A 14,427-nucleotide genomic window follows, 5' to 3' on the forward strand; every position below is an offset into this window, starting at 1 on the left:
CAAGTGGCATCTTGGCAGCTGCATGCTTGACTTTTCTCAGTTCATGGGCAGTTATTTTGCGCCTTGGTTTTTCCACACGCTTCTTGCGACCCTGTTGACTATTTTGAATGAAACGCTTGATTGTTCGATGATCACGCTTCAGAAGCTTTGCAATTTTAAGAGTGCTGCATCCCTCTGCAAGATATCTCACTATTTTTTACTTTTCTGAGCCTGTCAAGTCCATCTTTTGACCCATTTTGCCAAAGGAAAGGAAGTTGCCTAATAATTATGCACACCTGATATAGGGTGTTGATGTCATTAGACCACACCCCTTCTCATTACAGAGATGCACATCACCTAATATGCTTAATTGGTAGTAGGCTTTCGAGCCTATACAGCTTGGAGTAAGACAACATGCATAAAGAGGATGATGTGGTCAAAATACTCATTTGCCTAATAATTCTGCACTCCCTGTATACACACACACACATATATATATATATATATATATATATATTTCCTGTACAAATGACAGCACTCTCAGGTCTTTTTTCAAAATGAGATCAACAAAATTCTCTTTTTTAATGTTAAAGGAGGAGGGGATGGCGGCTCCCATGAACACTAAAACAAGCCCTAACTACAGGCTGTGTTCCTACACACTCTCATCACAATGGAAAATGGAAATAAAATATAAGTAAAAAATATATAAGATGCAAAATAATAAAAAATAAATACAAATAAAGAAATAAATAAATAAAAATAAATATAAAAAAATATATTTTATTTCCATTTTCCATTGTGATGAGAGCCCACTTTCCATTGTGAGGAGACCCTACTTTTCATTGTATGAGTGCCTACTTTTTGTTTTACTGTGATAAGAGCCATGTCACATTGCATATATAGTGTGTAGGAACACCAATTGATGAAAACGCTTCATTTACCAGGCTGTGATGCTTTAATATATTGTTTACCACGTTACTTAGCCTGTAGTTAGGGCTTGTTTTAGTGTTCATGGGAGCCGCCATCCCCTCCTATCCACAACCTTATGTTGTAAATAGATTGTGTGGTGTTATGGCCATTTTTTCACTTCGTTACGTTTTTACACTGGTGACTGTTCCTTCAATACTTTATTTTGGGTTTGTTGATTGTATACGTGAGCGTTCACGCCCACCTAAAATATTTTGGTCCGTCATTTAGTTTGACCCTACTCACTTCATATAGCCTTTAGCTCACCACTGTTCCCCTTTTATATTAGGGGTATGTGCCTGTTTTAGGTGTCTGTCACTTTGCATCAGGGAGACCCAACCGGGATGTTTACAACGGTTGCCACGGTTCCCGGTGACGTCACGCTATGGGTCTGGCACTCCCCTCCCTTCACTTCCGGTTTTGGCGTGGATGGGGCTATGGCGGTCCTCAGAGTACACCGCAGACTCAATAAGGTTGGTACAGTGTATGCCTGGTTATAATATGCTACAATAAAGTATCGTGCTGCACTGCTAACTAAATGATAGGTGATAGTAATTCAACATGCAGTAATTTGATAACGATTGCTCTAGCCTCAGTTTAACCCCATACATCACTATGGTAACGGTTGCCAATATATTTTGTATTCTGCATTGCCTCTACATGTGTCCAACTGATGTCATTATGGCTCATTAGTTATTCAGTTGTTTGGTCAGTATACGGTTTTACACTATGTCACTTTATTCATTCACCTTAGTGCTGATTATCACATATTGTATGATTGATAATATGTTATTTGATTTTGTTATGTCACTATTGTTTACATGACCATGTTTATGTGGTTTCTATGACTACTGTTTGGCTTTTTTTTGTCTCATTTTGGGGGGTGGGGCTATTGATTGATGGTTTGTTTGTTTTATAAATTGCCTGAGTTGTTAATACACTATGTCTGAGGAAGGGGATTTTATATCTCCGAAAGTGCTTTTTGATATAAGACCAGTGAGTGCCAGTCTCTTTTTGCTATTTATATATATATTCATACAGTCATGGCCAAAAATATTGGCACCCTGCATTTCTGTCAGATAATGCACCACTTCACCCAGAAAATTGTTGCAATTACAAATGTTTAGGCATTCTGATGTTTTTTTCTTTTGTTTGTATTGGTATGACACAAAAAAGCGGAGAAAAAAAAGCCAAATTAGACACATTCCATTCAAAATGCCAAAACTGAACAAAATTATTGCCACCTTCTCAAAATTGTAAGAAATAATTATATTCCAAGTTTGTGATGCTCCTGTAATTTGTAATAAAACTCACCTGTATGAATTAACACCGGCAATCAGTTAAAATGGTGAAAAATTTACTCGACTTTTCTATTGTAGGTCTCTGTGTGCCACACTGAGCATGGAGAAGAGAAAGAGCAGCAAAGAATTTTCTGAAGATTTGTGAACAAAAATTGTGGAAAAGCATGGACAATCTTAAGGTCCATCACCAGATATCTTAATGTTCCTGTGTCCACTGTGTCAAGAACTTTACAGCCCACGGCACTGTAGCTAATCTCCCTTGACATGGACGAAAGAGAAATGGTGGATAAAGAACCTTGTTCAACTTCCGGACAAATTCAAGCTGACCTTCAGGCACAGGGTACAAATGCGTCAGCTCGCACTATACATCGCCATCTGAAGGAAAAGGAAAGCTATGGTAGGAGACCCAGGAGGACCTCACTGCTGACACAGAAACATAAAAAAACAGATTGGAGTTTCCCAAAACTAAACCTGAGGAAGCCAAAATCCTTTTGGGAGAATGTCCTATGGACAGACGAAACAAAATTACAGCTTTTTGGTAAACCCCATCATTTTACTGTTTGCAGAAAAAGAAATGAGGCTTTTAAAGAAAAGAATTACAGTCCCTACAGTCAAACATGGTGGAGGTTCACTGATGTTTTGGGGTTGCTTTGCTGCTTCAGGCACTGGATGTCTTGACTGTGCATGGCTTTATGAAATCTGAAGACTACCAAAGAATTCTGTGGTGCAATGTAGGGCCCAGTGTCAGAAAGTTGGGTCTCCGTGAGAGGTCATGGGTCTTACAGCAGGACAATGACCCAGAACACATGTCAAAAAGCACCCAGAAATGGTTTAAGACAAAGCGCTAGAGAGTACTGAACTGGCCAGCAATGAGTCCAGATCTCAATCCCATAGAGCATCCAGGGAGAGATCTCAAAACAGCAGTTGGGAAAAGGAACCTTTCCAATCTGAGAGACCTGGAGCAGTTGGTGAAAGAAGAGTGGTCCAAAATTCCAGATGAGAGGCGTAAGAAACTTATTGATGGTTACAGGAAGCGATTCATTTCAGTTATTTTTTTCCAAGGGATGTGCTACCAAATATTAAATTGAGGGAGCCAATAATTTTGTCCAGATGATTTTTAGAGTTTTGCATGGAATTTGCCAGATTTGGCTTTTTTTTCTCAACTTTGTTGCGTCATACCAATACAAACAAAAGAAATAAACATGAGAATGCTGAAACATTTGTAATTGCAACAATTTTCTGGGCGAAGTGGTGCATTATCTGACAGAAATGCAGGGGTGCCAATATTTTTGGCCATGAATATATATATGTATAATCTCAAAGAAAACAAAACTATATATATATAATCTCAAAGAAAACAAAACTATATATATATATATATATATATATATATATCTCAAAGAAAATAAATATATATATATATCTCAAAGAAAACAAAAATATATATATATAATCTTAAAGAAAACAAAACTATATATATATAATCTCAAAGAAAACAAAACTATATATATATATAATCTCAAAGAAAACAAAACTATATATATATATATATCTCAAAGAAAACAAAACTATATATATATATCTCAAAGAAAACAAAACTATATATATATAATCTCAAAGAAAACAAAACTATATATATATATATATCTCAAAGAAAACAAAACTATATATATATATCTCAAAGAAAACAAAACTATATATATATATATATCTCAAAGAAAACAAAACTATATATATATATCTCAAAGAAAACAAAACTATATATATATATATATATCTCAAAGAAAACAAAGCAATGTATAAACTTGCTCAAATCACAATCAAATAAAATAAAACAAAAAAAAGAAATGTGATAAAGCACAAAAAAGGATAAAAGTCCCAGGGTCGGTAATCACGATGATTATTGGGATTATTTAAAACAAGTTAGTCACAAGGCATATATATGAGACTGTCCCAGTCAAAGACCACTGCAAACAAAAAGACCGCGTTTTCACAGTGTCTACTGAATGCTGTTATCGGTCCGGTAAGGAACAGGACTCCGCCTCTTTTGTGACGTCACTCCGCTCCGCTGTTATATTTTTTTTTATCCACTTCTGATTCATTCCATGTGGAGTTTTAACCGAGCTGGGATATCGATCTTTGCCTTTGTCTCCTATTAGGAGTTTCAGTGCCTTAATATCTAGAGTATGTGAGTACCGTTCTTTGCTCTTTTTTAATACTTGAATAACCACAGGACTTCATTATATGTGTTTTTCCTTTTCATCGTGATTACCGACCCTGGGACTTTTATCCTTTATTATGTACTATCACATTTGTTTGTATATATCAGGAAGGAAGCAAAGCCTTGCAAAGGTTCTGCATAAACAATAAGTGAAGCATACACAACAAATACATAAACCTGCTAAGCAGAGGGGGCTACAATGTTACCTGCTCATCAATACAGCGGAACTGCCACGGCCACGCTGTGTTATACAGGAACGGCCTCAGATCAAAGCGGTTATCATCTGGGCTGTAGCTCTCTGCATGGTACGCAGGCGTGAGCGTGGTCATCTTGTGTCTGTTTATGGAGTACATCCTGAAGAAATATTTCACCTTTTCTGCCACCTTGTAAAAAATAAATAAATACACAAAAAAAGTGCTGAAATAATACTTACAAAGATGTTATGGCTGTAAAATGTAATCTATAGCAACAAACAGAATAAAACGGGACGTAATAACATAACGGTGCAACCTATACTGGCACTGGATCATTTTACGCAGCTTACCACTATACAAGCACTTGTTTGAACACAAAAGCTTTATTAAATTAACAAAATAGAATATAGAGAGCGTGCGACTAATATATCAACTAATCTGATGCTTTTCGATTTAAAAAAAAGGCTTAAAGGATATGAAACCAAAATGTTTTTTTCATGATTCAGATAGATCCGATGATTTTAAACAAATTTCTCATTTACTTCTATTATGATTTTTTTCATTCTCTTAATATATTTTGTTGAAAAGCAGGGAGGTGAGGTTAGAAGACTGCCCATTTCTGGAGCACTAGATGGTAGCATTATTTCCTGCCATATAGTGCTCTGGATACCTACATAGGTATCTCTTTAACACAGAATATCATGAGAACAGAAGTTAAGTGGAACCTTTTTTATAAATGGTCCGTTCTGTCTGAACCACAAAAGGACATTTGGGGTTTCATATCCCTTTAATTATAGAATAAAATCTTTATGTAGTGTCCACCACTGAGAAAATCACTGGAGAGGAGCGAGAGTTAAAGAAATGAACAAAAAACTGTAAATAGAAAAGCATAGAAGATAAAACGAGGGATCTTATTCTAAATCTGGTGCCAACCTCGGTAGATTTATATTCGCTGACAGTCGTATACGTAACTCGCTCGTGTCAAAGGGTTCATATGCTCCAAGACTGGCATCAGGCTCGTACACAAGATGCTTATGGTGAATTAAACACCCTGCTTGTTTACTGTACAACTAAAATCATTTATATGGTAATGATCTAGATGATGAGTCGTGATGTACAAGTAAACAATAACAAATGAAATAAAAGAACAAAACCTCATGATTCACATAGAGAATGTAATTTTAAATTTACTTCTATTATCTAATTTGCTTCATTCTCTTGGTATCCCTTGTTGAAAAAGAATAAACACATATCCTATACTAGTGGGAGCTGCTGCTGATTGGTGCCTGCACACATTTGTCTCTTGTGATTGGCTAACTAGATGTGTTCAGCTAGCTGCCAGTAGTGCAATGCTGCTCCTTCAGCAAAGGATAACAGGAGAATGAAGAAAATGTGATACTAGAAGTAAATTGGAAAGTTGTTTAAAATGATATTTTCTATCCAAATCATGAAAAGAAAATTTTTGCTTACCTGATAAATTTCTTTCTTTTTTGACACGATGAGTCCACGGATCATCTTAATTACTAATGGGATATTCACCTCCTGGTCAGCAGGAGGGGCCAAAGAGCACCACAGAAGAGCTGTTAAATAGCTCCTCCTTTCCCTCCCACTCCAGTCATTCGACAGAAGTTAGGAAGAGAAAGAGAGCCAAGGTGCAGAAGTGTCTGAAGTTTACAATAACCTACAACCTGTCTACAAAAACAGGGCGGGCCGTGGACTCATCGTGTCAAAAAAGAAATAAATTTATCAGGTAAGCCTAAATTTTCTTTTCTTTGACACGATGAGTCCACGGATCATCTTAATTACTCATGGGATTCAATACCCAAGCTAGAGGACACAGATAAGGGAGGGACAAGACAGGGAACCTAAACGGAAGGCACCACTGCCTGAAAAAACTTTTCTCCCAAAAGCGGCCTCAGCCGAGGCAAAAAAGTCAAATTTGTAGAACTTTGAAAAAGAGTGAAGAGAGGACCAAGTTGCAGCCTTGCAAGTCTGATCCACAGAAGCTTCATTTTTGAACGTCCATGAGAAAGCAACAGCTCTCGTGGAAGGAGCCGTAACTGTCTCGGGAGGCTGCTGTCCAGCAGTCTCATATGCAAAACGTATGATACTCTACAACCAAAAAAGAAAGAGAAGGGGGGGCGTGTCCAAGTAGCGGCTCTGAGCAGTCGCATGTTTCATGAGCTCTGGGTGATATGACAATAATCCGCCGATTATAGGTCAGAAATTACAGCATCCACATGTCAAAAGGGTGAAATAGTAATTTATCCACTATAGCCTGCTGTGTCTATGACCCCTGGGCTGAAACCGGACAAAAGAGGCCTGCAGCGGCGGCATAACTCGCAGGCAGCGTTCCCCCCCTGGGATTCCGGGGTGATTTACTAGAGTTGGTCACCTACCACAGAAAAAGCTTCCATCTCGACTCTTCACAACCTTTTTTTTTTCTTATTTCATGCACAAAGCAGTTAATACCAAACGACACATCGGTATTAAAGGAAAACTAGTCACAAAGACACCATAATGGAGATCGGGGAGCCTTATGTTATGGCAGATGATCGTTTTGCCAAACTAGAAGCTATGCTACAGACTTTGATCGATAAAGCTCCCTCAGAGCAAGAATTACAGCTCCTCATCGACAGAGTACAAGGAACTGGCCATATAGCACTACCGGACCCGCCAACTATAGTACAGGAGGCTGAAACGGCTCAGCAGCATGGCGAACCTGACCTAATCTATTCACCTATGAAGGGAAATGCCACTTACTACTATAAGATTACATCGATGCCTGCACAACAGCAAATCAATAACAAGCATGAGACATCTGTAGTCGGTCTTGGTACTGTAGATGGAGGTGAACTTCGATGGCCGAAAGTGGAACCTATGAGGCGGGACAACTCGGTATGCCTATCCAAAATGGAGCTCACTTCCCGCTACCGCCAGCAGACAATCACCAGCACCACCTTGCTAATAGACTACAGGGATGAGCAAGGACCCAGCTCTCACCAACAACAGAAGCAAGGACGCTTTGAGACTGCGGGATTAATCATACCTGGTAACTTGCTTCCAACAAAAAACCCAGGTGGCGCTCCGGACCCCGCACTCTGTGATGGAGCACTTGACAAGCTGCCTGGCCTCATGTCTGACTTATATACAGGGACAGTTCCGAGAGTACAACCAGAAATGATTTATATAGCTCAGGGGAATAGTTGTGATGGCGACCCACTGCTCACTAGTTTGGTGTCCCCTAATGTCAATATATCCCTGCTATTACAATACGAAGGAGGCTAGATTTCTTATGAACATTGGTTAGGGACGGGTAAGCAACGTTTAAAAGAAAATGTTAAAATTAAAATTAATTAGTATTAATTTACCCTTTGTTTCTGTTTTTATGCTTATGTGTCTCTGTTACAAAATATTTATCACAAGTGGTTTTGAAAGTATTTGGTTGTATACTAGATTTATGTCATGTATTAGATGACAAATGTATCTTGATATAACACTCTTGTTTTAGTCTGCTAGGAGGCACTGTAATATCTGTAATATCTTTATGTACCCTTGATAGCTCTTTGTGGGGGATAGCCCCCCCCCCCTGGAACTTTAATAGTTACAGAAGGAACGTAAATACCACACAAAGCTTATGCTCCGTAATGATGCGATAAGGCTCTGCTGGGATCCTTTTGCGGCCCATGGCCGGGGTTGCACCTGGGTTCTCAGTAACAAATAATAATATATATGCAAGGAAAGGAGCTAAACACTGACAGTGCATCCTGGGACAGTCACTGAATAATCTTGGTCTAATAAGAAAAACCACTTGGAGCTTGGCCTCAGAGACAGCGCATAATTCTCCCCATAGAAAGTATAAGTATAACGTTTTTAAAGCATGTAAAGTAATATGATTAGGGAGAAATAGATATGATCCTTTTGCTACTTATGCTTATATCTTAGGATTCAACAAATGCCAATTAACTGTTAAAGTGTGAGTTTGGTGAAGATGAGGTGATCAACTCTGGTTTAAGCATTTACATCATCAAAATATGTTATACTTTAATTTTATACATTACTATGTAATCCTAGATGCAAATTGTCTTTAATTTGTTTTTGTTTAATCTGTTTTCAATATAAACCCCTGGACATTCACACAGTTCGCAGATAAGGTCCAAGAGTGGCCTGCACCAGCGTTTTTAGGGGCAGAAAAATGAGGACTAGCATTTTTCATGTATATCAAATGTTTGCTGTATTGTCATCTTTATATGTTCTGTACACATTTATTTACTTATCTTTTCCTCAATAAAAACTAAATTTAAAAAAAAAAAAAAAAAGAAAGAGAAGTAGCCAAAGCTTTCTGTCCCTTTTCGTTGTCTTGAGAAAACCACAAACAAAGAAGACTGACAACAGTCCTTAGTTGTCTGCAGGTAAAACTTTAAAGCACGGACCATGTCCAAAGTTTGCAGAAGTCTTTCCTTCTGAGAAGAAGGATTAGAATACAAGAAAAGAACAACAATCTCATGATTTATGTTCCGATCAGAAACAACCTTAGGAAGAAGTCCTAATTTAGTACGTAAAACTACCTTATCTGAATGGAAAAACAGAATTTATGCTTACCTGATAAATTACTTTCTCTTGCGGTGTATCCAGTCCACGGATTCATCTTTTACTTGTGGGATATTCTCATTCCCTACAGGAAGTAGCAAAGAGAGCACACAGCAAAGCTGTCCATATAGCTCCCCCTCTAGCTCCACCCCTCAGTCATTCGACCAAAGGTTAGGAAGAAAAAGGAGAAACCATAGGGTGCAGTGGTGACTGTAGTTTAAACAAAAGATTTTTTTACCCGACTTAAATGCCAGGGCGGGCCGTGGACTGGATACACCGCAAGAGAAAGTAATTTATCAGGTAAGCATAAATTCTGTTTTCTCTTGCAAGGTGTATCCAGTCCACGGATTCATCCTTTACTTGTGGGATACCAATACCAAAGCTTTAGGACACGGATGAAGGGAGGGAACAAGACAGGTACCTTAAACGGAAGGCACCACTGCTTGCAAAACCTTTCTCCCAAAAATAGCCTCCGAAGAGGCAAAAGTATCGAATTTGTAAAATTTGGCAAAAGTATGCAGTGAAGACCAAGTCGCTGCCTTACAAATCTGTTCAACAGAAGCCTCATTTTTGAAAGCCCATGTGGAAGCCACTGCTCTGGTAGAATGAGCAGTAATTGTTTCAGGAGGCTGCTGGCCAGCAGTCTCATAGGCCAAACGGATTAAGCTTTTCAGCCAAAAGGAAAGAGAGGTAGCAGTCGCTTTCTGACCTCTCCTCTTACCAGAATAGATAACAAACAAGGAAGATGTTTGTCTGAAATCCTTAGTTGCTTGTAAATAGAACTTTAAAGCACGAACTACATCAAGATTGTGTAATAGACGTTCCTTCTTCGAAGATGGATTAGAACACAGAGAAGGAACAACTATTTCCTGGTTAATATTTTTGTTAGAAACAACTTTAGGAAGAAAACCAGGCTTGGTACGCAAAACTACCTTATCTGCGTGGAACACCAGGTAAGGTGAATCACACTGTAAGGCAGATAATTCTGAAACTCTTCGAGCAGAAGAGATAGCTATCAAAAACAAACTTTCCAAAATAACAACTTAATGTCTATGGAATGTAAAGGTTCAAACAGAACCCCTTGAAGAACTGAAAGAACTAGATTCAAACTCCATGGCGGAGCCACAAGTTTATAGACAGGCTTGATTCTGACTAAAGCCTGAGCAAACGCTTGAACGTCTGGTACCTCTGCCAGACGCTTGTGTAACAGGATAGACAAAGCAGATATTTGTCCTTTTAAGGAACTAGCTGACAATCCTTTCTCCAGTCTATCTTGGAGAAAGGACAATATCCTGGGAATCCTAATCTTACTCCATGAGTAACCCTTGGATTCACACCAACAAAGATATTTCCGCCATATCTTATGGTAGATTTTCCTGGTGACAGGCTTTCTAGCCTGAATCAGAGTATCTATAACTGACTCAGAGAACCCACGCTTTGATAGAATTAAGCGTTCAATCTCCAAGCAGTCAGACGTAGAGAAACTAAATTTGGATGCTTGAACGGACCCTGTATTAGAAGATCCTGCCTCATTGGCAGTGACCATGGTGGGACAGATGACATGTCCACTAGGTCTGCATACCAAGTCCTGCGTGGCCACGCAGGCGCTATCAGAATCACCGAAGCCTTCTCCTGCTTGATTCTGGCAACCAGACGCGGGAGGAGAGGAAACGGTGGAAAAACATAAGCCAGATTGAAGGACCAAGGCGCTGCTAGAGCATCTATCAATACCGCCTTGGGATCCCGGGACCTGGACCTGTAGAGAGGAAGTTTGGTGTTCTGACGGACGCCATCAGATCCAACTCTGGAGTGCCCCATAGCTGAGTCAGCTGGGCAAATACCTCCGGGTGGAGTTCCCACTCCCCCGGGTGAAAAGTCTGACGACTTAGAAAATCCGCCTCCCAGTTGTCTACTCCTGGGATGTGAATTGCTGAGAGATGGCAGGAGTGATCCTCCGCCCACCTGATTATTTTGGTTACTTCCGTCATCGCTAGGGAACTCTTTGTTCCCCCCTGATGATTGACGTAAGCTACAGTCGTGATGTTGTCCGACTGAAATCTGATGAACTTGGCCGCCGCTAATTGAGGCCATGCCTGAAGAGCGTTGAATATCGCCCTCAGTTCCAGAATGTTTATCGGGAGAATAGTTTCTTCCCGAGACCATAAGCCCTGAGTTTCAGGGAGTCCCAGACCGCACCCCAGCCTAACAGACTGGCGTCGGTCGTTACGATGATCCACTCTGGCCTGCGGAAACATATTCCTTGAGACAGGTGATCCTGAGACAACCACCAGAGAAGAGAATCTCTGGTCTCCTGGTCCAACTGAATTTGAGGAGACAAATCTGCATAATCCCCATTCCACTGTTTGAGCATGCATAGTTGCAGTGGTCTGAGGTGTATCTGAGCAAAAGGGACTATGTCCATTGCCGCAACCATTAGTCCGATTGTCTCCATGCACTGAGCCACAGATGGCCGAGGAATGGAATAAAGAGCTTGGCAAGTAGTTAAGAGATTTAGCTTTCTGACCTCCGTCAGAAATATTTTCATTTCTACCGAGTCTATCAGGGTTCCTAGGAATGGAACTCTTGTGAGGGGGGAGAGAGAACTCTTTTTGATGTTCACCTTCCACCCGTGAGACCTCAGAAAGGCCAATACAATCTCCGTGTGAGACTTGGTTCTTTGGAAAGTTGACGCCTGAATTAAGATGTCGTCTAGGTAAGGCGCCACTGCTATGCCCCGCGGTCTTAGAACCGCCAGGAGGGACCCTAGCACCTTTGTGAAAATTCTGGGAGCAGTGGCCAACCCGAAAGGAAGAGCCACAAACTGAAAATGCTTGTCCAGAAAGGCGAACCTGAGAAACTGGTGATGATCTTTGTGGATAGGAATGTGCAGATACGCATCCTTTAGATCCACGGTAGTCATATATTGACCCTCCTGGATCATTGTTAAGATTGTCCGAATGGTCTCCATCTTGAATGATGGGACTCTGAGGAATTTGTTTAGAATTTTGAGATCCAGGATTGGTCTGAAAGTTCCTTCCTTTTTGGGAACCACAAACAGGTTTGAGTAAAACCCCAGTCCTTGTTCTGCAATTGGAACTGGGTGGATCACTCCCATTGTATGTAGATCTTCTACACAGCGTAAAAACGCCTCTTTCTTTGTCTGATCTGTAGACAGACGAGAAATGTGGAACCTTCCCCTTGGAGGAGAGTCCTTGAATTCTAGAAGGTATCCCTGGGCTACAATCTCTAATGCCCAAGGATCGTGTACATCTCTTGCCCAAGCCTGAGCGAAGAGAGAGAGTCTGCCCCCTACTAGATCCGGTCCCGGATCGGGGGCTACCCCTTCATGCTGTCTTGGTGGCAGCTGCAGGCTTTTTGACCTGTTTACCCTTATTCCAGCCCTGGTAAGGTTTCCAGTTTGCCTTGGGCTGTGAAGCGTTACCCTCTTGCTTTGCAGCCAGAGAGGATGAAGCGGGGCCGTTCCTGAAATTGCGAAAGGAACGAAAATTAAATTTGTTCTTTGTTTTAAAGGCTTTGTCCTGAGGGAGAGCATGGCCTTTCCCCCCGGTGATATCTGAAATAATCTCTTTCAATTCAGGCCCGAATAGGGTCTTCCCTTTAGAAGGAATGTTCAAAAGCTTGGATTTAGACGACACATCGGCCGACCAGGACTTTAGCCATAGCGCCCTGCGCGGCAAAATGGCGAAACATGAATTTTTCGCCGCTAACTTAGCTATTTGGAAAGCGGCGTCAGTGATAAAAGAATTAGCTAGCTTTAGAGCCTTAATTCTATCCATAATTTCCTCATATGAGGTCTCAGTCTGGAGCGAGTCTTCCAGCGCCTCAAACCAGAAAGCAGCTGCAGTAGTTACAGGAATAATGCAGGCAATAGGTTGGAGAAGAAAACCTTGTTGAATAAAAATTTTCTTAAGTAAACCCTCTAATTTTTTATCCATAGGTTCTTTAAAAGCACAACTGTCTTCAATTGGTATGGTTGTGCGTTTAGCTAGTGTAGAAACAGCCCCCTCCACCTTAGGGACCGTCTGCCACGAGTCCCGCATGGGGTCAGATATGGGGAACATTTTCTTAAAAACAGGAGGGGGGACAAAAGGGACACTGGCCTATCCCACTCCCTAGTAACGATATCCGCAATCCTCTTAGGGACCGGAAACGCATCCGTGTAAACAGGGACCTCTAGGTACTTGTCCATTTTACACAATTTCTCTGGGATCACCAAAGGGTCACAGTCATCCAGAGTAGCTAATACCTCCCTAAGTAAAACACGGAGGTGTTCTAGTTTAAATTTAAAAGCCAATGCATCTGAATCTGTCTGGGGAGGAACCCTTCCTGAGAGACTTCTCCCTCAGACATCAAATCCCTCGCTCCCACTTCAGAGCGTTGTGAGGGTATATAAAATACGGCTACCAAAGCATCAGAATGCTCATAATCTGTTCTTAAAACGGAGCTATCACGCTTTGCAGGTAACACGGGCAGTTTAGATAAGAAGGCTGTAAGAGAATTATCCATGACTGCCGCTAAGTCTTGTAATGTAAAAGGGTTAGACGCACTAGAGGTACTAGGCGTCGCTTGCGCGGGCGTAACTGGTTGTGACACTTGGGGAGAGGCAACGGGCTACCCTCGTTACCTTCAGTCTGATAATCATCTTGGGCCACATTCTTAAGTGCAACAATATGATCTTTAAAGTGTATAGACATATCAGTACAAGTGGGACACATTCTGAGAGGGGGTTCCACCATGGCTTCTAAACACATTGAACAAGGATTTTCCTTAGTGTCAGACATGTTTAACAGACTAGTAGTATACACAAGCAGGCTTGGAATCACTTTAATCAAATAAAAAACACAATTTGAAAAAAACGTTACTGTGCCTTTAAGAGATAAAAAGAGCACACAATTTTACAAAACGGTGAAAAATGCACCAATCTTTCTGAAATGTTCACAGTATGTAGCTAAAGCCTTAATAAGATTGCACCCCAAGTTTCAAAACGATTATGTCGGAATAGAACGGCATAATGGCGTTAAAAGGTTAATGCCCAAACCGGAGCAGCCTAAAGCCAACACCTGGTTAAATCACTACAGCACCTTGCCACAGCCTTGCTGTGGCCCTACCTTCCCTTAGGGATCAGATTTGGGGGAATATAGCTTCTTTTAGGCCC

General features: G+C 40.6%; 1 protein-coding gene across 1 annotated transcript in view; it reads right to left on the minus strand.

Moving 5' to 3' along the window:
* Nucleotides 1–14,427, minus strand: part of NADSYN1 (NAD synthetase 1) — a 236,533-nt gene that overhangs the window by 5,215 nt on the left and 216,891 nt on the right. The window contains exon 17 of the mRNA XM_053689231.1: nucleotides 4,674–4,850. Within this exon, the coding sequence (XP_053545206.1) occupies nucleotides 4,674–4,850 (177 nt within the window). The remainder of the gene's footprint in view (nucleotides 1–4,673; nucleotides 4,851–14,427) is intronic.

Source organism: Bombina bombina, chromosome 7, assembly GCF_027579735.1.
Source record: "Bombina bombina isolate aBomBom1 chromosome 7, aBomBom1.pri, whole genome shotgun sequence".
NCBI lineage: Eukaryota > Metazoa > Chordata > Amphibia > Anura > Bombinatoridae > Bombina > Bombina bombina.